The 27,386-nt window shown below is 45.2% G+C and overlaps 1 protein-coding gene across 1 annotated transcript in view; it reads right to left on the bottom strand.

The window, feature by feature from the left end:
* PTPN12 (protein tyrosine phosphatase non-receptor type 12) overlaps positions 1-27,386 on the bottom strand; it is a 68,086-nt gene that overhangs the window by 10,134 nt on the left and 30,566 nt on the right. The window contains exons 8-14 of the mRNA XM_078860951.1: positions 26,468-26,536; positions 25,647-25,789; positions 18,995-19,061; positions 16,915-16,992; positions 15,313-15,414; positions 3,097-3,173; positions 274-1,958 (exon numbers count right to left, since the gene is read on the bottom strand). Coding sequence (XP_078717077.1) covers positions 274-1,958; positions 3,097-3,173; positions 15,313-15,414; positions 16,915-16,992; positions 18,995-19,061; positions 25,647-25,789; positions 26,468-26,536 — 2,221 coding nt within the window. The remainder of the gene's footprint in view (positions 1-273; positions 1,959-3,096; positions 3,174-15,312; positions 15,415-16,914; positions 16,993-18,994; positions 19,062-25,646; positions 25,790-26,467; positions 26,537-27,386) is intronic.

Below are 27,386 nucleotides of genomic sequence, written 5' to 3'. Positions count from 1 at the left end.
GTTAAATGAAAATGCAAATGTAATGCTAAACTTTAATTTAAGCGAATGAAGCAAGCTAATCTGTGCAACAACAAAATAAAAATACAAAAGAGGCCAAAAATCATTGCTTCTTGATTCGAATCACAACACCGAATTGTGACGGTTCATCAAATTACTGCAGTGAGGGAGGGGGAATGTGGGTGGGGATGCATCGTTTCAAGCCAATTAATCACCATCTCAAGAACAAAAACTGAGCAGGCGAGTGGGAAGGAGATTATTTCTGCCGCCGCTTACCGTTGCGGAAAGAAGCCACGACGCCGACAGCGTAGAGGGTCTCTTTGTCTGGGAGCGACAGATCGAGCAGTCTGTGGCTCACACGCGTTTCCCCCGGGACCTCCTCCTCCTCCTCCGCGCGCGCGGGAGCAGGCGCGCTTTCCTTGCCTGCGGCGACGCATCCAACGTCGTCCCGCCACGATTTATCTCGAGAGCGACCGTCGCTTCCCGCGGGAACAACCGTGCTCTTGGCAAGGTTCGTCTGCTTGCCTTTGAAATGGTCCACGCCGCCCGACGCCAAAGCAGCGGCGACGTTTGTCTGCTCGCCGAAGGGCCGATGCGGCCCTCTGTCCGCGTGTAGATGCGGCTCCGCCTTTGAGTCCTGCGAGTTGGGGTCGGGAGCGTGGATCGATTCCACGGCGGCAGTTGATGGCAGCGGTTGATTGTCGGCGAGCGAGCTCCCATCGAGGGTTCGTGCGGCCGTGCCCTCGTCTGGCTCGCTGCACCTCGTCGCCTCCGCGCTGTGCTGCTGCGCCGCTTTGTCTTGGGGGCTGGCGGGGCTCGGCGCGCCCGTCTGCGCGTTCGTACCGAGCTGAGCCGAAGACGCGACGTTGAGGTTTGTCGAGTGGGCGTTGAGTTTCTCGACGGCGCTGCTGCTCGGTTTTGGCTGCGGAGCGCTCACGCTGGAATATCTGACGTTAGATTGTCCGGGATGAAATCCGATGGGAGACACGGCCCGCTTTCTGATGTGTTCAACAGAGAGAGTGGCTCGTGGACCGACGTTCGGTTTCGAGTCTATGGATTGCACGAAATGTTTAACATTGGAAGTGTTAGGAGGGACGGAGGCGTTCTGATTGACCTCAACATTTCTGTTGCTATCCACGGCCGTCCCTCTGCACTCCTCTTGCCCGGACACTTTCCAAACGGGCGTGATGGTGGCTCGGCTCGGGGTGGGGGCGGCTGCCAACTCAAAGCTCTTGAGGGTCTCTGGTCGGGGGACTTTCTTCACCTCGATCGCCAGCCTGTTCTCCTTCCGTTTCAACTCAAGGTCTATAGTTCTGGCGTTCGTCTCTGCAGAATTACCGTCATCGTCCAGGCCGCCGACAGAAGCGGCTTCGTCGCCGGCGCTCTCCGCCGACGGCTTCTTGCTGAGCGGGGCGTTGTCGTCGTCTTCGGTGGGAGCCACTTCCAGGTGAATGGGTCTCTCTGCCGAGATGTTGGCATTGGACACACTGCCCGTGAACTTGGTGTAATTCTTGTTCAGGTCCAACCGCTGCTGGCCGTGGTTTTCCAGGGTCTCCGCCGAGCAAGGGGACGTACTGTCCACAACTCTGCTCCCTGAACCGCCGAAGCCGTCGCCCGCGGCCTTGTTGGCGGCATTAAACTTCTCCGTTCTGCACTCTTCCGCCGAGCTCTCGGCCTTGCTCGCGCAATCGGCGTCGCCTGACGCGTTGCCGTCGGAGTCGGAACCCTCGACCGTGCCCCCGCAGCCGCCCATCTCACAAATCGCCGGGGTGCCCGTCGCGTCTCGCTCGTGGTAGCGCTCGGTGGCGTCGGCGTGGTAGCGGTCGTTGCGGTCCTGCCACACGCACGAGATGGTGAGGAAGCCGGCGGGCACCGACGGGGAGATGACGGGCGGTACGGGGATGGGCCGTGGCGGCTGCAGGATCTCCTCCATCACGTCCGCCTCGTCGCGCTGCGCCGCACTGCTCGCGCACAAACGCGCGCACGATAAGTGGGATCCGTGCCGGCGAGGTGGCGAGGTCAAACACGTGCAGCGATGATAACCGGCTTGCGTTGCGCGTTTGATGGTTTAACACCAGTGGTTCCCACCATTTGGCACACGTACCCACTGGTGGTACAGAAACAGTTGGCGAGTGGTACGCAAGCAGTCTATAAATGGCACACTGAATAGTCGGTACGCGTGTGTGGATATCCTGCAATCATGCATCAGTGAGTTTGAATTTTTTAATACATGCACGTAAGTGCCCATTTGTAGTCAGGTAGGCAGGAGTTGCATGTGCGTATTTATATGTATATTTTGAGACTATATTTTAATTATATTCGACAGTGTGATTGATAATGTAACCATTGGCTTTTTGAATAAAATATTTTTTATGTTCTTTAAAAAGACTTCAGTTGGGTAATATGATAACTTTACTGGTAGACCATGAGATTATATATTGTTTAAGCGGTGGTATGCCAAGTGAGCAAAGTTTACGAACCGATGGTTTATATCATGAGGTTAGCTTCAGTGGCCAAGGCCAGCAGAATTATATCAACAGCGTGGCACCCAACACATGACTTTGGAGGCAATGAGTGGAACTGATGATAAGAATGTTACCTAACATGGCATTCGTGCTTGCCAATGATTTTCATGCACATATGTATGCCATCTGTTATGCAAGTGTGACCAAATATATTTTTCAGCAAAGCCTTATTGCTGTGTGGTATTGCATGGCCCTACTTTTTTTTATGTGTGTGTGTAGCATACTAATACAAACAGGAGTCAATGGAATTCAACCGAGTGGCTTAGGGATTTATAGATGTGAGCATTGAGTTTTGGGGTTACAGTGGACCTGTATACAGCCAATACACAAGAATACAATTTGGAAATGTGAAGCATCCAAATCGACCACATCTAGAGACGTGGCACCAAGCCGGCCAGTGTGGGTTGGGTGAAAGCAGGGAGCACTGACTTGAGATCATAGAAGTAATCTAACAACAGTGAGTACACACAAGCAGTAAACACGGGCACAGCTATGAGTGCCACACCAACACAGAAGATTATGAATTTGTATTCTTGCTTGCCAGGTGAAATTAACTCAACTGGACACACGTTACCTTTTGACACGTGGGGGTTTTGGGGGCGGCAGGTCAGGAGTTCCCGGAGGAGATGCCGATAGGTCGGCCTCGTCATCCTGCAATGGACGCGCAGGCGTGAATGCAAGGGACGCTCACGGCTAGAATGGTAGCGTGCTCACCTTTAGTCTGCCTGCATGGATGCTGCTGCTAGAATGAGCATGTTACACACGAAGTTAGAACTGCAGCTACATACTATTAACATTCCTTTCCTTTGTTAATGCTACCCCCCTTCCCCCTCCCTTCGATGCTGCTAATCCTGCATAATGCACGGGCATAATATTAATTTGAAACCCCCCCGCCCACCTCCTACGCATTTTCCATATGCTAAATTCCTCTTGATATGCAAATTATTTTGTCAAGGCACTCTTCTTCCCCCCCCCCAACCCAGCTTAAATATACGCTCCAAGCTTGGTGGTGTTTCATTCTTCACCTGAGGACGGCTGCTTGTGTTGTGGCCGAAACGTCGTGAGAATTATTTTATTATGTTTTATTTTTATTATTTTATTACTTCCCTTCTACGTGACTTTACCGAAAGAACCAAGAAGATAAGTTAGAACACTTGTTATCCCGCACTCGTACGAGTCCAGTCCATCAGGTATGCGCACTACACGGCCACATGATTCCATCTCCACGTCACAACAGAAAACTGCGCGACACAGGGGTGCAATATTTTAGATTTCTCATGTGCTACAGTTGTTTTGATACCCATTTCCATTTGCTTCATTGCTGTACTTTTTTTATTTTGCGTTTATGATGTTGGTGACCCAGATCAATCTTGCAAATGAGACTTACCTGGTTTCTTAAGCTCTCACCTAGTTAAACGAAATTAAGGTGAAGCTTCAAGTCTCCTCAGTGCTTAACTACGCCAGTGGTCTATCCCCTTCTGCAGCCTCACAACATGTTCCCCAATGACCGTAATCTCCTCTTCCTGATTACACACTCGTGTTACTCGCCTACGGACATCGGCGTCCTTGATTGCTGTATAATTTATGGACATTTGTCAGTCCTTCGTGGACTAAATACCTCCCCGTGCTGTGTCGGTCTTGAGGATTGGGGCGCCACAGTGGTGAGACGTTAATTACCTAGCCTGGTATACAGGAGGTCGTGGGTTCGATCCCAACCCTGATGCCTGTATATTTGGAGTTTGCATGTTCTCTCTCCCCATGGTTGTGTGGATTTTTCTCCGGGTCCTCCGGGTTTACCCTTCACATTTATAACCAGCGTGCATGAAGAGCATTTGGCTGCTATCAAGTAAATATGGGCCTTACCTGGCAAAATAAAAATTGCTTTAGTCGTAATTTTATCGGAATAATTTACTGTAATGCACTCTCATCATACTTCACCATATTCATCAGTGTGAATTGATGATGAATGGGGGGGGGGGAATTCTAATTTCATTCACCTCTGATAATTATAAAGTTACGTTGTGATGTGATAATAAGTAAATACAAAAAAGTTTTGCATGACCTGTCCCTTTGCTTTTTCTAATTTCCATGAGAGGGCACTCTAACACTGACACACGCTGTAGTCCCTTCACAAGCAAAAAAAAACTGTCAAACAAAAAAAAATCACGCAATGGTAGATTTCTCCACAAGTAATCAGTGAATGTATGCAAAGTATTCCCCCGTGGAAGTTTTGTGTATATTGCAAACGTCCCAAAAATGGTTAATTATTGTTGTTGCCAAGAAAAACGATTTAGCCTCCAAGAAAATATAAATAAAATCGCGGAATGATATAATAACCAAGAATGCTCTTTGCTACGACTCTAAAGTTAAGTTGCATGGAGTAATAATGATAGTCCTTCCAGCCCTCTGTTAACATACGGTCATGGGGGTTACTTGACCATACTTCACCATGCTGGTCAGTGCGGTTTGGTGAAGTGGAAGCCGAGGTTTGGTTCAGATAACCCTTGCCACGTATGATAGCTTTGGCTGGGAATCAAACTCAGGTCGCCTGGCCCATAGTGCAGTGTGCCAACCACTGTACCACCGGAATAGAAAATTACTGGTCTATTGAATATTGATTATCAAGTAAAGTACTGTACAGCACTTAAGCGTTGGCTGGCTCAGAGCAGGCTATGGGTTTGGCTATCTTTACGCTGTAAAACAATGAATAAATACGTTCGGGAAACGCAGCTACACCGCTAAGAGTCTGCACAATTAGGATAAACGGCACCAGCGCTGACAAATTGACGTCGTCGTTCAAAGGGCCGTCGCAGAAGTAAACATCCGTGCCTCGCTGCCGCCGCAGACACAAAGCACAGAATGGCAATCGCCGCAAACTACGGACGCTGGTCGTACCATCACGTGACAAGATTACATTCTGTGATTTAATAAAAGAATAATCACAAAATGATCAAATGTAAAGGGTGAAACAATTTGGACTCATAAAGCGTCTAATTAAGACCGCATCCAAAGACTCAGCACAAAGTAGGGGGGGGAGCGTATATTTTGCGGTAGTTAGAAAAAAAAGACATTAAAAAAAATTTGGGTGGCGATAAGGGGATGCAGTGTAGAGGGGGAAAGGTGCCGATAAAGAAACTTCACCGAGAATGAAAAGTCCGTTATAGGGAGAGGAGAAGAGGATGGTTTTGAACATGATCTTAAACAGGGGAAGGCGCTAAAAGCTGCACAGAGGGCCAGGCAGAGAGGATTCCAGACAACTGAGACAGCAATGGAGAAAAGAGCGGCCTTCCTTTGACCACAGAATGCCTGGAGCTTTTGACAGCAAGCCTTGGTTACTGGTACACAGCGATCACAAGTTGAGCCCACGAAGGCTATTTCACGATTTCCCATCTCATCTTTGCGCCGAGCAGCGCAGCGCTTGCCGTGGTTGTATCTCCACATAAACCGACTGTCCGTTTTCTCGTCAGCCCATTCGAGCAACCCAAGCCCACGCACCCGACAGCTGAATCCGGAACATCTCGTCCCTACTGCATTCCTGAGGTTTGGCAATGGGAGGGTTGCAAGGAACAGAGCTCTGGCTAGCGGACTGGCTCGGCTGTCTGGCTGCCTGACTGGCCAGCTACGCACCACACAAACAGCCTCAGGACAAGATCCTGCACAGACAAAAAAAAAGTGTCACTGTAAGAGCGAGCAAAGACGATAACACAGGCAAGGTAACAGACAGACTGTAGTATGGCAGGTCAGGCCCCCTGATGAAGCTAACCGGCTCACTGCAACTGTAGCCGTGCGCATTCCCTTGCCACCTGCACCCCCCGATGGCATTTTCATGCTTGGTTAGGTAAAGCCTTGGTCAGCGAAATGAAAACAAAATTACATTTTCAAGGGTAGACGCTGTTAAAGCTACTACAAATGTCACTAGAATTGTTTTCTAATTTACAATCAATTCATGTGTGAGACATGTTTTTGTTAGTTTCATTCTGGATAAGAACTGAACACGGAGGAAAGGATTGAATTTATTACATCAAAAATACAACTTTGGCTCCCACTTAAATTGTTTAGCATTTCCCACTATGTTGGTGCAGTGTTAAGAACACCTAAGCATTTTGACCCCGGTTTAGAAATATTTTATACTGTGTATCTCCAATAAATAAGAGGTCTCATAGTATTGTCTCTCAATCACGAGATGAAAGTCTGGCTGGAAGGGGGTAAAAAACTAAGGGTGGAACAATGCATAAACTCACAAATTAATATCGATTCTTAAGCTCACGTGCACAATTTATTTTATCCAATATGTTTCTCTAAAGCTCTTTTTCAGAAGTGACCTGGCTATCACAAATTATATCTCAACGAAGTGGTATATTTCATGGAGATTTATAGCAGCCAAATACTTTAAACGCACACTGATTCTAAATGTGGAGGGAAAAACCAGAGGACCCGGAGAAAAATCCACACGACCACGGAGAGAACACGCAAACGCCAAATATACAGGCGTCAGGGTCAGGATCAAACCCACGACCTCCTGCATACCAGGCGAGGTAGTTAACATCTTGCCACCATGGCGCCCAAGTCATTAGAGAGACCAACTTTCACGGTAAAGTAAAACATGCTGTACTTGATTCTTCAATCAAATTGTGATGCTGAATGGTGGAATTCTAAAAAATCTGGGGATGGGAGGGCTGGTAAATGTATGTTGAACTTCTTTTGCACCGTACGTAGCCAACCGTGCTAATAATGGGAGGTGAGGAATTGCCCCACTCCCAGGTGACAATGAGAAATAAAAACATCACACATCACTGCCCATCAGCACACTTGCCAGATTTGTCTTAATTCAACGAAGCCTCAGGGTCGTCATTCTCAGCAAAGTCGGAAAATAAACAAATACTTTTTAAGCGCTTTCCAAATTATGGTTGTAAGCGTTAGCACATTAGCTCTGTTTGTCCGTCAATCTGTTTGCAAAAAGGGGGCACTAACTCCCAGAAATTGGATTCCTTATGAACAACATTTTTTTCTTCTTGGTTCTTTCGGTAAAGTCACGTAGAAGGGAAGTAATAAAATAATAAAAATAAAACATAATAAAATCATATAATTCTGACGACGTTTCGGCCACAACGCAAGCAGCCATCCTCAGGTGAAGAGGACGGCTGCTTGCGTTGTGGCCGAAACGTCGTGAGAATTATTTTATTATGTTTTATTTTTATTATTTTATTACTTCCCTTCTACGTGACTTTACCGAAAGAACCAAGAAGATGAATCCCTGCAGTCACGAAAGCTTTAAATCGAAACAACATTTTTAGTAAAAAAAAACGTTGCGTTATGTAAAAGGCTAACCGTTGAGAATACCAGTCATATCGATCAATAGGTCTCACAAATAGTTAGCAGACAAAACAAGTATAACCCGTAAAAACAAAGTTTTTCACTATAAATCCTTTATATGCGTGGCGGCTAGAGTCCTCTCGTCCTCTGGCTTGAGATGGCTGCCACCTATGGGTCAGATGATTGCATGGCACCATTAAGCAATTGGTAATTAAATATAATATTTTTGTCCTAAAAAGTGTAAAATTTAGGAAAAAAATTTCACGAACATTAATTGTCACGCACAATGAGTCTGTGTGGAAAATGTCAGCTCGATTGGATCACGGGAAGTGGGTTAAAAAACGACCGAAAGATTTGCACGGTCGTAAGCAAGCAAGCAAGCGCGCAAGTGAACTTAATATAAAGGATTTAAAAACCTCCAGCACAACAAGGATTAGCCTTGCTGGCCAAAGGGTGCACGCTTGTTGGCCTTCCCCTCCCCTCCCAACGTCGCCGATACACGAGACATCATCTCACGATGCCGCAAGTCGCGTGCTGTGTGATGTCGCAAATTAAATACTTCAGAGCATAAACACGTGCTGGAAAGTGTTACAGAACCCATGCAAATGCACGATATGTCTTGCATGTTATCATTCATGTTATCATTCATGCCAAGATTGATTATGGATTAATTATAGTCTGTGGCAACAAGACACATTGATAAACTTCTTATTCTTGTATTAGTTGTGTAACAATGTGTCCTCCTTGCGATTTGATGAACTGTTGAAATTCAGGGTCACAATTCGATACATTCATATATTTGTTTAAGTTTCTGTGAACGCTAGCGCCTCTAGTTGCTGCAGGGATGATGTGAAACCATTAAATACAGAGCGTACAAATCTTAAAATATTGGATCACTTACTCACTGGATTCGATACATGCATCGTAAACAGATAAATCGATGTTAATCAACAGAAATATGCATTAGTACGGACTAACTCAACTTCGCTGATGGCGTAGTCAATATAATAACCAAAAGTAATTCACTACGGGATACGATGGGACAACTTATAAAGGCGCAAACGTGGGTCCAAAGATAAATATCACCAAAACAAAAGTCACGTACAACAAGTTCGTTGAACAAAAATAAATATTTGAGGGACCCAACTGATTCTTATGGCGGTACCCCGGGGTACCAAATAATACAAACTGGCCGAGGCAATTAAATATTTTATTTCTGGGACACTTTTATTCCAGGGGTGTACTTAACTCCGTGACTGGGGTACCAATCAATCCGAAATCAGTGCTACTCAGCGATATCGAAACGCAGCGAGGACGATTGCGCCAAAACCCTGAACGCTCGTATGCACCATAGGGCATCATGTACAGCTCATCAAGATGAGTCGATTGCTGCATCGCCGATCATCAACAGACTAAAAATGACTGCATCACGGACATGATGCGATAGCCGGGGTACCGCCATAAGGTTCAACTGTAAAAAAAAACGAGAGTATGTATACCTATGACTGGTGTTGAAGGTGGACTGAGTTCCCAATGATTAAATACATAGGTGAGTGAGCGTATAAAAGAATGGCTTTTAGGAAATTGGATTTGAAAATGGGGGAGTAACGTACCCCTAACATGCATCACTTTTATTACGGGATAAGTCTCCATGTTTCTGACTGCCAGCGCAGTACAGGTTAGAGTTTGAACAAAAAACAAAACCATACTTGAAAAATATTAAATATTAAATGCCCCCCCCCTCTCCTCATGCGGCCACGCACCACCGCCATCCTGAAATCTGGCTGTGGAATGTACAAGTTGATGGGTGTGGACCAACGAGGACTTTCTGCAGAAAGGGCAAAAGATAAGCTCTCCGTGCTTCAGAATTCATGGCGAGTTTGTGGAAAAAACATTTACCTCCAACTAGTGTGGAAAACAATTCAAGCAAAAGAAGGGCATCGCTTAAGGCCAGACGATAGGGTGCGTGGGGCTGATTTGCGAATGGCAATGCTGTTAGGAAGGCAAGTACAGGAATTGTTACCTCCGATTAGCACGATTGGCTACGTGCGGTGTGAAAGAAGTTCAACATACATACACACGTACTTGGTCATCGTTCAATAAAATACATTATTTGCGGTCTAGTTTTTCCGGTCTCATTTGAGTGTTTTTCATTTTTGCCTTGTTTTTACAGATTTGTTCATAGCATATCATGCGAAAATTATAATACGAATAGGGATGAATAGTAAATAGATAATCATTAGATTATCACGCGTGATTTGATGCATGTACCGTGAGCGTAAGAGGCGGTGGATCACAACATGCCTCTGCGCGCATTAAAGCCTCACCCTTCTGTCCATGCAGACATTTGAAAACAATTGCCTTTGGGGTTGCGGTATTTGAATGTGCTGTAAAGTGTTGCCACTTCTACCAACAAGACAGAGCCTGGATACAGCAGTGCCACACCAATCGCTGTGAATGCGATAACAATCAGTGGCGATCGTCCACCACATGGCGAGTGGCTCAAAAAGGAAAAGGTGCAATTGCTGTCAACTGTTCAGGCCTTCAATGTTAGTGCAATGCAGAAATACCGTACATCCTGTGGGAGATTGACGGTAGTGGCCCACAATGCAGTGTGTAAATAATGCAGGGAAGCGGGCTAACTCAGCTGGGAGAAAGCCACATGTCACTGCAAAAGCTACAGGCACGTCCTCGGCATACAAGTGACCACCGGTTACGCTCCAATTTTGAATAAAAATGAAATACAAAACCGCACCAGTGTGCAAACACGGAGACCGTGTTTACATTTAAAACGAGCATAGGCGAGCGTACGCTGGAACGCGTTTGATTAAATGCTTACAAGCGAGCATGCAGCAGAGATAATAAATAAATGTGACCCAAGCAAGAAAGCTCTGGTTGTTTTTGTAACTTTTAAATAAATAAATGAAACTATTTTTTTTTGGGGGGGGGCGCCAGCAGGGGGAAAAATGCTTCTGTAGAGAATAACCAAGGCAACACACCGAGATAAGTGCGCGGAGGGGAAATGCTGGCAAGTCTAAGCTTGGCGGAAACTGGACATGTCCTCGTCGACTTGTCCCGCGCTCTCACCACGGTGGCGAGATGTCAAATACCTCGCTAGGGAAACAGGAGGTCGTGGGTTCGATCCGACCTTGACGCCTGTATATTTGGAGTTTGCATGCCTCCCTTCTTCTCCGTGGTCGCGTGGATTTTTCTCCGGGTCCTCCGGTTTTTCCCTCCACATTTAGATCAACACACATTTAGAGTATTTGGCTGCAATAGTTGTGCACGCAATAAGCCACTTCGTTGAGCTATCATTTGTGGCCAGGTCACTTCTGAAAAAAAAGTGACCTGTGGGCCTTACCTGGTAAAATAAAAATATTTTTTAGTTTTTACCCTCCTTCACAACATCCCCTTGCCAGCATCTCCCTTCCGCGCACTTATATCAGTGTCCAGACACCCATGACATCCAGCCAGAGGGTGAAACGCACAACATTTTGGCACGAATTATGACATTTTTCGAGCCCACCTTTTTCTCCCTTCAACAGGATGACACGTGTTGTTTATGCTGATGACAGAAATTTTAAATAAACTGGAGCTCAAAAACAGAACCCCGGTTCTATGACTCAGGAGATGTAAAACAAGTATCGCATAGTAGTTACATTTGCTTTAACACATGTAAACTCAAGTTTTCAGTACGATATATAGTGGGGCGACAATAATTATCAAGTAATGAAAAACTCACATTTGTCAATAACACGGCCTTAAGAGAAAATAAAGGGTGACTTTTTGCAGAATGGTCTCCTCATATGTGCTGTGAAGAAGAAACCATTGGCCGAAACATCGCCCACATTTCCCTTTTAAAGACAATGTTACTGACGAATGTGTTGAGTTGTTTGTTATTCATGCTCTCATCCAAAAGCCAATGCAGAATCACAAAATACACTGTTTAGTAACGGCTCGATGTGCATCAGTAACCTAACCCATAACCACTAATAAACCATTCGCTAGTAAGACACTCCAACTTCCCAAGTGTGTCAGCATCCCTGTCCACTAGCCCGAAAACGTATAAACTACCTCGATCCACTGCTAGATTGGTGAGCACATGGTTTACTACCGCCCGAGGCCAGCCACCAAACACCGACAGCCAACAGCACAGCAGGAGTTCTGCGCCAAGTTGTTTTCCCCATGACCGGAGCTACACTGCACCCACCCGCGCCTAACCTGAGCACTTCCCCGTTGTTTTTGCTCCGCAAAGAGGAGAAAAAGATACATAGCTTTGCACGCTGCCGCCGTACAGCATTCAACTGGCACAAAACAGACTTCTCCCTGCGTGTTAAATTGCACGAGGACGTGTCCGTCATGTTTACTCATCACAAGCAAGCCTGAAAGTGACTTTAAAAAAGATATATAATTTGTTTTAAAAAGGTAACCGATTCTAAGTGAGTGTGCTCCATCAACCGCAATGTCAGCATGCTCTGTCCACATCATTATTTTTCCACCAAATTGGGATGTTGGTTTTGCTCAACTTCTCCACACAAGAGACGCAACCAATTCATTTTAATACAGGAACATTAATAACGTTAACATTGCACATCGACAAAGCCTCAACTGCTATGCTTACATATGCATGTTGAACTTATTTGCACCGTACGTAGCCAACCATGCTAATCGGAGGTGTGGAAGCAGTAATACTTCATCATACTGGAACTCATATTAATGAATGAATAAACGCATTAAACATCACTGAGGCGATCCATCTAGACGGATTACTTGGCAATGCTGGTCACGTTGGCAGCGGGTGCACAAGCACAATGAACAAAAAATAACTCGCACACGTCAACACTTTCGTAAAAAGACGAAAAAATCGATAAAACTGACAATGTTTCAGGCAAATTGACTTTCTTATTTCAGCGCAATAAAGAAGGCTCATTGCCGATTATATCCGCTTCTCTCTTAGGGCAAGTTTGTTGACGAGTGTGTCGAGCCTTTTGTTATCGACATTCTTCAATGTCACCACCCGTCTTCAGAAATGACTCTTCGATATTTTACTCAAGACACTGGTCCAATTTTGGCCTCAGGGGAAATAAAAAGCCATTCGTAGTAGAGATTTACAACTCTCACAGCCCGTTGCCACTTTTAGTCTTACATTTCTGCATAGCTATTATTATACTATGTAATATTATGAAATGATTCATTCAAATTATACTATAGGACATCATAATCATTAAGTGGTGTTGTGGAGTGCTCATTAAAATATATTTCTGCCTCTTTCCCATATTTGTCTCTCCACATACAAAATAAGTTGTTATGACACAACTCATCAGCTGCACGGCCTTCTGGGAGTACATCTTTTTCAAGGGTCCTTGCTGATAAACATCGGTCACTTCACCAGCATTGGTTCAAGCAAGCACGACTGCTGATGAGAAAACCCAATGTCAAAAACTGGTTGAGAGGTTACTTATATCGAATCAAAGCTGCTGATAAGACGCACACCCAAAAAGGCTGTGAAGACAATGGATTTAGTAAAAAGAAATGTTTTTTATGCGGAGAGAAAAATACAGGAAGGAGGCATTATTTATTTTGTTATATTATGCACATGCTGCTCTTTGGCCAAACACATGCAGCATGCATGGCCACTTTCGTGGGTTGGTTATCTACGATCTTAATTTTAGAACTTTCGTGACTGCAGGAATTATTATTTGGTTCTTTCGGTTAAGTCACGTCTAAAGATAAAATAATAAATTAAATTAAATAATAGAATACGACGTTTCGATTGCAACACAAGCAATCATCATCAGGTATAATGAAATAGCGACATAAAATCTAACCAGAAAACTATAGACAGACATATTAGCAGACAGATATTACCAAGATACATAGCGAGAGTAACACAGGTAACAGAGAGGGGTGATCGTCTCTGTGTGGTTATCTACGGTTCAAATGTGTATTCTAAGGAGAAGGGGAGTTCACATAAGAGGAAGTTTTCACAGGAGAAAAAGAATGGAGAGTTCACATACTGGCTCTCTCACTCAAGCTCTTACAATGTTGCGACAATGAATTAATAAAAAGCTGCGTGGGTTGTTTGTATTATACTCTTATTCTCATTATATCAATGGTCCTGTGTGCATAGGAAAGTGAATATTTAAACATTACAATGCCCAAACAATGCACTGTGATATGGCTCATTTATGCAATTCATCATTTGTAAGTAAAATGAAAAAGTCCCTAGAAGCCAAGTGGTGTGGGTTTTTATATAACGGTGCGGGGGTTGGGTTTTTATTTTTATTATTTTTTCAAAACGCGCGTAAAAAAAACTTTTGTGGCACATTTCTCCGGGCACATCATTTCCTGCTGGCAGTCAAACGGAGTGCTCCTCACATTAGGTGAACGATTTAATCCACAGCCAACGGGGGAAGAGGGAAGACGAGATTGTGTTACCACAACGTGGGTCGAGGAAACGCCAGCTTGGCTTACCGGCGAATCTCAGTTAAAGCCCATGAACGCTGCTTACTTTATTCAACGATACTTGGATTTTTTTTTTACAAACCCAAAGGATGCACGAACATAGGAAATGAGAGCCAGAACGTGCGTGCCAAGGTGTCGCTTGGGGGTTAATGCCCACCATTCAACGCGATGAACAACCAAATTCAAACGAATCACCTGCGATCTTGCTCCCATGTCCACAACACTCATTCATGCCATAGGCTGCAGCATCAACATTTCTTCAGATTCTAGGTCTGGGTATGGCTACCGTGACCACTTCAGAATATCCTACACACTTAAGTTTGAAATGTGAATCAAATTCGAAATCACATTGGCAATACAGTGTTTAGTAATAGTCTATCCTATTTTGGGTTTCTGGCTTTATAAATCCACTGCTCAATGAGGGCCTCCCCATGCCCTGCAGGTTGTGAGGGTCACTTGACCAGCATAGATGCAAGGAGCACAGATGCGAGTGGACAAAAGTAGGGCAACATCAGTTGCGGTGCCCTTTGCTCCCCACAATATAGTCACGTAGCAGCCAATAACAACCCGCTTGTAAACGGTGGTCGACCATTGACGCACTATGCAGGCTCAACCCCCGCTTGGCTTCTGAGATCTGATAAGATTGGGCACATTCTGGTAACTTGGTCTCAGGCCTCCAGCTTACATATACGTTTGTATTTTGTATGGGGACTGGAACCACAGTGTTTACTGTTCAAAGGGAATAACTACCTTGCTTAAAACGTCAACCTCTTTAGTTGACTACAGAATTGCCACGCTACACAGACAACATCCAAGAGGCCTGACCACACATTGGCGGTTGCTGTTCGGACTACGCGCACATGCATGAGAGCGCATCTAATTAATTATTTTCGTGTAATCACAATGGCTGGGCACGGGCCAAAAACCTTGCGAAATGCCAAACGGCCAGGGAAAAAAAACCTCAAAGTAGGTTTGTGGGTGGATGAACATCGGTGCGCTGTGTTGTACTCACCGTGGCGAGTGCAGGCAAGTTGGAATTCAAGCAGGGGCTGGATGCCAGTATCTGCTGCTGGAACAGCTGGGCTATTGCGCAGTGCACCAGCTCGTACTGGTCCTGGGGGCAGTGGCAGGACACGGGGGACGTGAGCGACAAATGGGTGAGAGGAAAGCTCGGCCAGAGCCGGCATGCGCTCTCTCCGCCGAGCGCTCAACACACATGGGCGTTTTAAAACAAACACGAGGCACTCAAACGACGACAAATTATTATATTTTTTAAAATAACGAGCTTGAAGAGAGGCGGGGTGGGGGGGGGGACTATGTACTGTAAGCGTACATGTCATTGATAACTACAGAGGGCTTTGATTATAAGACTGCATGTTGAGATGCAAGGCACTTCCCTTAAACGGTTAAAGCCCACTGGGCAATAAGAGCAAGGCCGACATCAATCCGTACAATACGAGTCCACAGACATTTCCTAAATATGGTCAGTTATCCAAACCACCGAGAGCTTGCTTTCCCTCTCAGTGATTTATTGCAAGCCTGTTATTGTTTTGTATTTTCATGTACAGCTACAATGTGCAATAAGTGGGTGTTATTTGACCATACTTCACCAAATTTGTCAGTGCGGTTTGGTGAAGGCAGGGAATATGAACGCTGAAGTGGATAAGTACAGTACAATTTCGATTTAAAGCTTTCATGACTGCAGCGATTCATATTCTTGGTTCTTTCGGTAAAGTCACGTAGAAGGGAAATAATAAAATAATAAAAATAAAACAATAAAATTCTGACGACGTTTCGATTGCAACACAAGCAATCATCATCAGGTGTGAAAACCACAGCAAGAAATTTTGAAAAAAGTGGTGGAAACATCGTGAGAATTTTATTGTTTTATTTTTATTATTTTTTTATTTCCCGTCTACGTGACTTTACCGAAAGAACCAATCATAAGTACAGTACAGTAAATAGATTTTTGCTGCATTGCCCTCCGTTGCTAACAACGTGGCCCCCAGCATCCCATAACACCCTGTACTTTCATGTATGGTGGTCGCCCATATAAACACTACCGAGGCTGAAAACCTGCTTAGGTTCCAAGATCATACGAGACTGTACACACTGCGAGTGCTTTGGTCATTGGCTATTTTATCCTTTTATTGACTGGTTATTTTACGTATGAGATTATCGAAGTGGCCACTTTACACGCAATATTGTCAGATGAATGAACGGCTCCAACCCTGACCTCGATGTGAAATGAACTTTGATGCAGGCCCACGTACGTTTCACCGACGCTGTTGCACACTTCTTGCAATGTGAGTTAGGGAACTTCGAATGCTGCGATTGCACCGGCGATGAATAACCATGCCAACATTACAAACTAAGCAAAAAAAACCCATCGGAGGCCACGACAATTCTGGTGAATTTCTAAATTAAAAGCCCATACATGGCTACGTAGAAATAATAAATGTGACCCAAGCCAAGCGGAGGCCCTCAATGTGCACTGAAGAATGTAATAGGAACTTTCCCCCGTTGGCGCATAGACAGAACACATTTGAACGCGCCTGACGATGAGCAGACGCGGCACGAGGCAGGCCCCGCCGCGTTGATGCTGGGAAATTACCTTGGTTTGCACAGCGGATGGCCGCTGGGTCCTCATGTCTTGAATCAAGTTGAAGACGCTGAAGTTCTCTGGGATTTTCTGCAGCAAGCAGAAAAAACAAACGCCCCCCCCCGCGCCCACCACCACATTCGAAATTAAACAAACGAAAGCGTGATGCGGAGACATTGCCTGAAAGGTTATAGCTTATTTTTATTACACAATCAAACGGGAAGTTTAACTGAGAAATTATGCTAAGCAAGTGCCTCTGTGAATACGCTCTGTGTAACGTTTCGGGGTTTGTGGTGGAGTGGGCGCACAGCGGTAACCGAGCTGCGCTACAAACCCAGAAACCAGACTTCGATTCCCGGCCATGGCTAAGATCAGCGGCAAGTCATATCAGAACCGCTCCTGTTGGGCCAGCGCGGTGAAAGTATGGTAAAAAAAATATATATCACTTGTCACTGATGTTATCCGTGGCTGGGTCGCGGGGTTCATAGCAATGCATGAACCAACGTGTCATCACACCACCCAAACGCACAACATACATACACACAAATAAAAAAACATCGTTACTTATGCCATTCAATGCATGAATCATGCGTTTAAGAATCAACAGTACCCGCAGAATTGATGCATCGTTTCTACCACTACATATAAACATTACACCCGAAGCAATGTTTACAGAACTCTTCCAAATACAAAATGCCATAGGTAGGCGTGGTATTGTTGTTGAGGTTCTGAGCACATATAAGCTAATTGTGATGTTGACCAATTTCGATATGACGAATTCAGTGGCCTTGCTGTGGTCAGAACATCTCAATTAATAAAAGGCCTCGACTTTTACGAGTTTAGATTGGACAATGGCAATTACATGTCCCTCTATCTTCTTCAAAAGCACCTGTCCTGACTGTCTCGCTGAACTGTGGCTTATTAGTGGCATTGGGTCACGGCAAGCCTTATGCGAAAATGTAAAACCGCTACTACCAGCAGGATGCAATCGCTCATTGAAGAGGCCGTGTGGGGTTTGGTGCTCTTAACACAAGATCTAGCTGTTCATGGGACAGAATCCGCTTAACTGGCAATCGTCCTCGGGGGTCAACTTTCTACCTGTACCTGCTGAAATGTGAACCGTTATATTGATTTAATTGTCAAAGCTTCCAGAGATGATAAAAAAACTCATGACTGGGAGGCTCGTGACGGTTTGTAAGCAACAAGACTCTTGAAATCGTGATGCATCACACTGCATCACAATCGCAAAGGGGGTGGGGGGGGGGGTTGGCAGACGTAAGGAGAGAGAGAGCAACACACCAATTGAAATTGCAGACTTCCTGGGGTGTGAAAAAGGGCCAAAATATTCCGCGCTGCGAGCAACGCATCAGGCTCTAGAGTTATTGTGAAAACATAGCCCAAGGCGGACGGCGCGAATCGTCCACGTTGTCTGGACAACGCGAATATTGTGGGATGGGCTGCCCACACGTTCGTTGTAAAAATTCGAAAAAGACAAACGTCCAGTTAATTTCAACGTGGCCAGCGCCAAAAAGGCCTCTGGAAATGCAAGTAGCGTCGTGGACGTTGACGAATGTAAGTTGGTGTGAACATGCATGGAATCTCCGAAAAAAGAAAACATCTGCGTTGTCTCTGAAAATCAGAAAGCCGTGTGGGAAAGCGACTGTAGTGCAAGCTACAACTGCACGTACCAAAAGGAGGAGGGTATGCCGTAATTAATTAAAAATGACACGTAGTTTGTAAAAAAAAATCAAAGCCTTGAGCATACTTTGCACACGTACAGTGTAGATACGCTTCAGTGTGGGTGGTCAGCACGAAGGGTGCATAACTCAGCTGGTGTACGGCAGCTTATCTTGACTCAAGGTCTACTGCGCTTTGTCTAAATATACCAATGGCCAGGTCTCCTTTCAAAGCTACGATATCCTTCAGTATCGAGATTTCAAGTGCATACAACCATTGATCCTACGGGATTCGATTACATGAATGATCTCGACAAACAAACAAAAAAATTGTGCGCTTTCATGTATGTTTTGTTAAACTTTATTTTGGGTACATCCTGTTCCTGAACGTGGTATAGAATATCAAGATGGCTCACCCCGAGCTTGAGTAGATTCCGAGTGTAGTCGATTGCGCAAATGGCCCCGGTCCTTCCGCAGCCTGCGCTACAGTCACAGCACGTGCCACAGTCAAACGCACGAGCCACACTTAGCAAAGTAAACCAGAGTCAAACACACGAGCCAGACAGCAAGGTGAAATACAGTCAAACGCATGCTCCACAGTTAGCAAGGTGAACCAGAGTCAAACACACGAGCCACAGACATCAAGGTGAAACACAGTCAAACGTACGAGCCGCAGTTAGCAAGGTGAACCAGAGTCAAACACACGAGCTAGACAGCAAGGTGAAACACAGTCAAACGCACGCTCCACAGTTAGCAAGGTGAACCAGAGTCAAACACACGAGCTAGACAGCAAGGTGAAACACAGTCAAACGCACGCTCCACAGTTAGCAAGGTGAACCAGAGTCAAACACATGAGCCAGACATCAAGGTGAAACACAGTCAAACGTACGAGCCGCAGTTAGCAAGGTGAACCAGAGTCAAACACACGAGCTAGACAGCAAGGTGAAACACAGTCAAACGCACGCTCCACAGTTAGCAAGGTGAACCAGAGTCAAACACACGAGCCAGACATCAAGGTGAAACACAGTCAAACGTACGAGCCGCAGTTAGCAAGGTGAACCAGAGTCAAACACACGAGCCAGACAGCAAGGTGAAACACAGTCAAACGCACGCTCCACAGTTAGCAAGGTGAACCAGAGTCAAACACACGAGCTAGACAGCAAGGTGAAACACAGTCAAACGCACGCTCCACAGTTAGCAAGGTGAACCAGAGTCAAACACACGAGCCAGACAGCAAGGTGAAACACAGTCAAACGCACGCTCCACAGTTAGCAAGGTGAACCAGAGTCAAATGCACGAGCCACAGACAGCGAGATGAACCGCAGTCAAACGCACGAGCTACAGAGAGCAAGATGAAACAATCCTAGTGTTGCACACAATGCATTCAATCTACTTTTTCGAGGAGGCTACAGCAATGAACAGAAGCATTTTGTTGTCCAAGCGTATTGGCATAGGGTATACATATATTCCGCCCATTATTGTACTTACTCCAAAAGGACACATTTGTTTGTACGTAAACAGTACATGTTATGTAATACACATGATATTAAACAGCATGTAATGATTTGTATGACCACTCATTTGAATCCCTACCCAGATTGCACCCAATCCCTTCAGATCTCAAGACGATGAGCAGAGTTGTGCTCGGATGAGTAATCGACATGCCAGCCAAGTTGTTATAGGATGCTGCGGAACTACGTTAAGGGCAGTGCAGCAGAATCTCCTGCTGCACTCTCTGATCAAACGTTGATGCGCCCCAACTTCACAGCCCCGCGTTGACGAACGTGGTGCAACACGGTCACACAACTCAAACGACTCGCCAGGATGGGGAAAGGCCCTAATCCAGCAGTAGACAAACGGGCTGGACATATACGTGTACCGTAACTACTGCAAGAGCATTGTGAGAAATCAATGTGTTTTCTTTTCATACACAGTGATCTGATTAATAGATACTCCACTGGAACATTGCGAGAGAAATACAGAAAAAAACATTTAAATTCAAAACCCCTACACGTTTCCCACCAATCTTAATACGCCCATTAAATCTATTAACATTTTCCCGATAAACTTTGTTCAACATAGGCAGTGTGATTTGCTTACAGCATTCAATGACGTGTAAACTGAGGTCATCACAAAATAAAGTCATTACACAAGCGGGGCATCTGCAAATCCATCACACGGTATAAGGAGCCACGTGGAAACGCTGAACCGTGCCACGCTGCCGCAGTGAGAAATTTACTGCAGCCAATGGTGGCGGCTTGCAAACGCTGCTAAAATATTTCCAGTGGTGGGCGTGTGAACATGTGCGAGATCGTGAATCCATAATTATCAGTCCATCTGGCATTAACAGTGTGCGCTACAGTATGTACGATTGCAGTTCACGGGCGGTGATAACATCATGCCAGGCAGGCTGTTTATAAACATACACATACACGCTCAAGCAGAATAACTGCAATGAAATAACCCACTGCAGTTAATACTGGCAGGGGAGCGCAGTGCGCAATGGTTCACCCACTGAGCTCTGAGCACGGCTACCCCGAGTTCGATTCCTTGACAAGGCTACCGACATCAGTGGCGAGTGATAGCTGAACCGATCCTGGGCATCCCCCCCTTTCACCATCTCGATCTGACCAGCGTGGTGAAGTATGGTCAAACAACCCCCAAGTCCAACATGGCGTAGAGAGACCTTCACATAGCAGGGGATTGATCAAGGACCGTAATATGTTATGTTTATATATTTATAGAATACAAATTCAATCAATTTAAATTTCACCAATGGACGGACACGTCCCCATGTAATTGTCGACCGTGTGGGTTTTGTTGACCGTAAGTTACCTCCGTGTGGTAAGTGGGGTTTGTTAAAAGCGGAGAGTGTGCGGCAGACAGGATCAACTCTGACATCACATGTTACTCATTAATCGAACCTGGGTTACTGGATTCATGACGAAGGGTTGCTTAACAATTAGATTAACATCAGCATCAAATAATATAAGAAACGGTCCCGGCACTCCTTCACCAACTCGCACAGACCAGCGTGGTGAAGCATGGTCAAACAACCCACTCCCCCCGTATTCAATAAAGCATGGGCAGGCCTTCATCCAGCAGTATATTGACAAAGTACCACAATGCATTGTATTATAAATATTAATTATATTCCAGCAATTTTTTGTATTCATTCGCCACTGATTTTAGGCCTGGCTGAGAATCGTACTCAAATCGCCAGGTTCGTAACGCAGCATGCTAACCACTCTGTCCACCCTCGTCAATATTATTACAGCCAATCGCCTAATTCAATCCGACTGCTTGGTAAGCTTCACACAACTCGCAGAGGTGCGGTTTCATCTTTCCAAAAAATGTTGACTTGCCACGATGTAACAACTCAATGGGCCCCAGCACTCAGTGAACAGCGAGCGACCCATGCAGACAATGCAGTGAAGTCCATAATTCCTTGAGGCAGTGAACACTAATTAATAATTAACTTCGACCGCTGTCCACCTGTTGACTGCCTGGTGTTTACCTCCAGGTTTCTGAAGTAGCTAGCCTATGTAGTATAAAGATTTACGAGCCCTGTCCGAGGAAGAAAGCTTTGTAACCAGAGCCCATTTCTAAGTCACCCTAAGCTAATACATTTCCTTTAAATCCTCGCCATTTTTATTTCTGGAGCCACAGATAAATAAAACAGGGGATGCACATTTTACAGTAAGCAGAAACCAAAAAAGGCAGGCTGGTTGCATTAATATTGAGGATGTAGTGCAAAGGTTCGAGAGTTTGAGGGCATTACACATGTATAAAGGCGGAGGGGAATGACGGGTGCCATCAAAGCGAGTCTTGAAAAAAACACAACATATTCATGGAATTAAGATAGGTGATCTCAACTATGCAGCACGGCAATGGACTGCACTCTGCAGTAGGAGCCAGGGTTCTGCTTTGTGAAAGTCACAGCGCTGGCATGGTCTCAACAACCTCGCCGCGTTTCACAACCCATGACTCAGAAGCGCGTCTCATTTTCTGGCCAATCATACTATCAGGCCAAAATCTCTGCCTCCTGTCAAGATAGAAGGATGTTTGTAGTTACGAGGGAATCAATGTGGGCGAAAGAAACGTACGGGTCTAGACGTTCAGTGGCAAAACGCAGGCGGTGCAGGAGAGAGGTGGTCTGATCGCGGCGTTGCAAGCGGCTTCGGAGGGCGAAGGATCCGCACCATACCACAACGATAAAAAAAAGATCACGAAAAGGAGCACGAGCAAGCACGGTTACATCGGCACATGACGATATTGAGAAAGAATGCCCACCCGTGCAATATCAGATTTTTTTCTAAAACCAATCCTTCTTTTATACGCCCCGCAGACTTGTTTGAGTAAAGCCAACTGAAAGGATTTTGCCCATCGGTTTGGTTCTAGCCAAGAGAAAGTTAAGAGTACTCTTGGCCAAAAGGAAACTCCTTTCTATGATCATTAAGCAATTGTCAGGAATTGTGGTTAGTCTTCAACTAATGTCAAGAATGATGAATGTATGTTCTCTCCAACAGGACATTTTTTCCCAATTCATTTTGTTCTGCTTCTCTGGCACTGGCATATTTTTGTTGTTTTATTTGGCATCTGTTGGGTGTATTTCAGCCTTGTCTATCCCTTCACTTTATGAGCAAACCTTTTTTACCGAGCTAAACCACTCATGCATAAACGTCACTACGTAATACTCATTCATCTATGGTGCAACCATTTATCCACCTGACATTTCATGTTTTAAAACGTTATGAACCCATTAAGTTGTAAACGTTTTTAGAAAATATTCACGTGCTGTTACGTTGCAATATTTTGCTTTTTTTTCTTCAATTTGGCACACTATCAGCTAAAATCTGGCAGAGACCGATTTGCGATGAGACCCTTTCCAATCTTTCCTTTAATTTCTTCTCCACGGGTCCATGATTTTATTATTTCAGCAGTCAATCTTGAACTCGGGAGCCACTTTAAACCACAGCAGGGGGGCTCTTTCAGCATAAATATTCATACAAATAATATCTCGGCGTAAAAGGAAACATATTGAACTTGAAATGTTAAGAACTCAAACACTACTGACGCCTTGATTGTCAACGCTTAACCTTTAAATGTGGCGATGGAGACATAAATGGTTAGTTGCCAGCTGTCGCGAAAACACACAAGTTTCACTGTTTTAATGCTATAAAAGATACTGTGCATGGGGTTCACATTAAAATAAAAGATGTATGACTATTCACTCTACAAGGGGTGGTATATACAAGGCTGCATACTCTCCAATGGATTTTAGTCTTACCGCTGAGTTTTTACGGAGTAAAACATTATGAAGACATTAATGCCCAAAAATAACCCCTGCCATTCTTAGCTCACGTTCCCCAAATTCTGTGGAAGCGATTGACTTTCATTAGAGCAGTCCTTTACGTGTACTAGAAGCCCACTTTCAAAACAATTCAGAATCAGTGAGTGGCCATGCATGTGTTTTTGTCATTACAGTCACCAAATAATATAATCTCGTGCATAGTTTATCCCCGTAGACCACTTAGATATCGAATAACGAATAATGTTACGTCTTTCCGTCTGTCTAGTGGTTGGGCGGGGCAATATACATCTCCTAAAGATGTTCCAAACTTAGTATAATGTTGTATTAATGTTAGAGACTTGCTCAAATGACATTAGCCAATAAAGGTTTTTAACCAGGATAACGCTTGGGACAGTGAGATGGGCCAGCGGATGCCCGTCTGCCACTTGTTGTAGAGGTTCACGGTTCAAATGCAGCAGGCCACCCTGGTTATTACTGCGCTGTGTGTAGTTATCATAAAGATAAGCCGCCGTCTGCTTCAGTGGACGTTAGAGATCCCTTGACGTCATTCGAAATAAGTAGAGCACTGTCTGCTGGTGTCGTGGTCCAAATTTGTCAAACTTGAAAAATCACCAGGCAAATTGCTCTACTGGGATTACACATATCAACATCGCTCCCTACTGGCAGACTGTAACCGCCTGTGAAATACAGCACCTTCGCATTAGCCCCTGAGCTACAAGAATGGCACAAACACCAAATGTACTCAATTTCAATAGTTGTAACTCATTTCTTAAGTTACGTCAAATGCAGTCAAGATAAAGAAAAAAAACCCTCAACACTTCCTGCGTCAGCGACAGTTCCCCGCAGGCGGCTCGTGCAGATACGAGCTCGCCGCACGCGTTTCCGTTACGTCGCGGCGTAGTACGGAGGAGCCAAGTGTGTGCACGCGCAGGGGCGGCCGCTGCAACCGAGGCCTACAATCAACGGCCACGTCCCCCCCCTTCCTGTGTGTACCACCACCTGGCCACCACCACCACCCTATCTGGCAGGAAATACATGTCGGGCACCTGTGTGTGTGTGAGATCACGTCGCATAACGTCGCCCCCGCCATTGTATTTCATACGACACCGGATAACAATGAATGAATTAGCCTGCGACTCTGTTTGTTCATTCATTCAAATGCCGTCACCGAGTTTTTATTCGTCTGTAGTGGCTACGAGGCAATAGCTGCCCAGCTCACGTTACTCCAAAGGTTTGCTGCGCGTGTATAGTTTTAATTTAACTTAAACTGAAACCTTAATCAACACGTGTTGACCATCTTTAAGTATGGTCACAACAACCTTTCTATCGTATTTATTAATTCGTGCAGAGTTCATAATTCATATCTCGGTAAGTAGGAAGGACTCATAAGCCAGGACTTGATCTTGGAGTAAATAATATTTGACAATCAGGTTGCCCTATCAAATGCCAGTGGATAGTTGTAATACATTTTAGGTAATCATCATCAGCCAATCTACTGTTGGATGATGACCACCCCCAATCCACTGCCATTTCTCATAATCCTGCTATGTAAAAATCCACACCTAGCACCTGGACATGTGCTGAAGGTATCAATTTGGTGTGTAAACATCTTAACACCTGTTTTATTGCAGGAAAAGTTAAAACCTATTCTTATTTTTCATACGTCAAGTTCAACATACGTACATACAGGCAATGCAAGTGTTACCTGCAGTGTGCACTCAATGGGAGTGCGGTACAGGCGGTGCTAGTGGTACCTGCAGTGCACGCAGATGGGGCTGTCCTCATCGTCCTGGTACTCCCGCATGATGGCGATCATCTCGAGGATGGGGTCGAAGGAGGAGGGCACGTCGTGGTCCGGCCAGTTGGAGTAGTGGAACTGGAAGACGGTGCGGCTCTCCTGTGGGCAATCACGCGCAACGCGCCACCGTGCCGTGATCAACACCTACCCGGCCGTGTCCATCTCAGAGGTCGCAATCGGGTTTTTATTCCTTACCCGTACCCGTACCTGGCCGCACCAGGGTCACAAATGGCTACCCGTACCCTACCCGTACCCTACCCGAAATGAGTGACAAACGGTTACTCACCAGTGACTCACGGCCTACCCGTACCCGTACCCGGCCGCACGAGGGTCGCAAACGGGTACTCGTACCCGTACCCGGTCGGGTACGGGTAGCCGGGTATCGGGTACCCGGTTGCGACCTTCTGGCCCATCTCCTACACGCGCCATACTGTTCATGGTCGTCATTATCATCATCAACAGCAATTATCGAGCCACTGCTGGATCCAGACCTCCCCACAACGTCGCAATCCCATTCGGTCGAGGGCTGCCACAATCCATCTCACTCCTGCACATAAACTGATACCACTGCTCCATCTCCACACCTGGCATCCTCTAGGATGCATTTTCTCTTTTGATTGCGATTCCTAAGATAACCCAACAGTAATGCCTCCTTTATTTCCCAGTCACCCTTGATTGACGAATTAATACTGTTAATGTTTGAAAAGGAACGACATTTAGGCTATCCCTTGCATGTTGTGAGCTTGTGGGCACTAGTGTTACCGTGCGTGTACGTACATTTCCATAGTGAACACTCAGTGTCCGTATGCAGTAGTCTTCGCCCCTGTGCTGCTTCTCCACCTGCAACTAGAGCAGCAAGATTATTAGCAACGTGCACATCAATCGCGTCGCTCCGGCAAGCGTTTTCACCACGCGTTCCCTGGCAGAGAATCAAAATCTGAATATTTATTTATACTGGACGAATCCGATGAGCTATGAAGCTTTTTTCACAGACGTCCAGTTAGGCTTGGGTCAGAACAATACAAAAACATGATAGGAGTGCAAAGTTTTGGAAAGTTAAACAAAAATATATACATATAAAACTAACCTAATATTTTTTTACCTTACCATGTAAAGCCCGCTGCGCTATTAGCTTCTTTTTCAGAAGCGACCAGGCCACAAATTATAGCTCAACAAAGTAGCTTATCGCGTGGAATATTTATAGCAGCCAAATACTCTAATCCTGCTTCTTCAACCACGAGGTTCCGTATGAACAAATCACCGAGTAAACAATCGAAAAACACTGGAGTAGAAAGAAAAGTTGCACGGAGAGAAGAGACAGCGAGAAATATGTTTCATACAATTTGTTGTTTGTCTGGAGGCTCTGAGTGTGTAGAGTATGTTATTAATTTAACTCTAGCTGGTGGCTAAAACTATCTGCAGTTCAATCCGAGATGCAGAAAAAACAGCGAGGCATATGGGTAGTGGGCAGGCGAAGGTGGCAGGGGTGCGCACTCCAAATCTTTCTCTGCATCACATTCCATGACCCTAACGGGTATCGCTAATTGTTGGGATGAACCCAATACTCGTATGGGAGATTTCCTGGGAATATCTGATAGTAGACTTGGGCTAAAAAGTGGTCGAGAGACTGCAGTAAAGCAATGAGTTTCTTGGATGTATCTGTGTGGAGATTTGAGTGTTATCCCCTCGTATGCAC

Source organism: Lampetra fluviatilis, chromosome 11 (assembly GCF_964198595.1).
Source record: "Lampetra fluviatilis chromosome 11, kcLamFluv1.1, whole genome shotgun sequence".
NCBI classification, from domain to species: domain Eukaryota; kingdom Metazoa; phylum Chordata; class Hyperoartia; order Petromyzontiformes; family Petromyzontidae; genus Lampetra; species Lampetra fluviatilis.
Note: the sequence above shows the minus strand (reverse complement) of the source record. Positions and strands in the feature narration are given on the sequence as shown.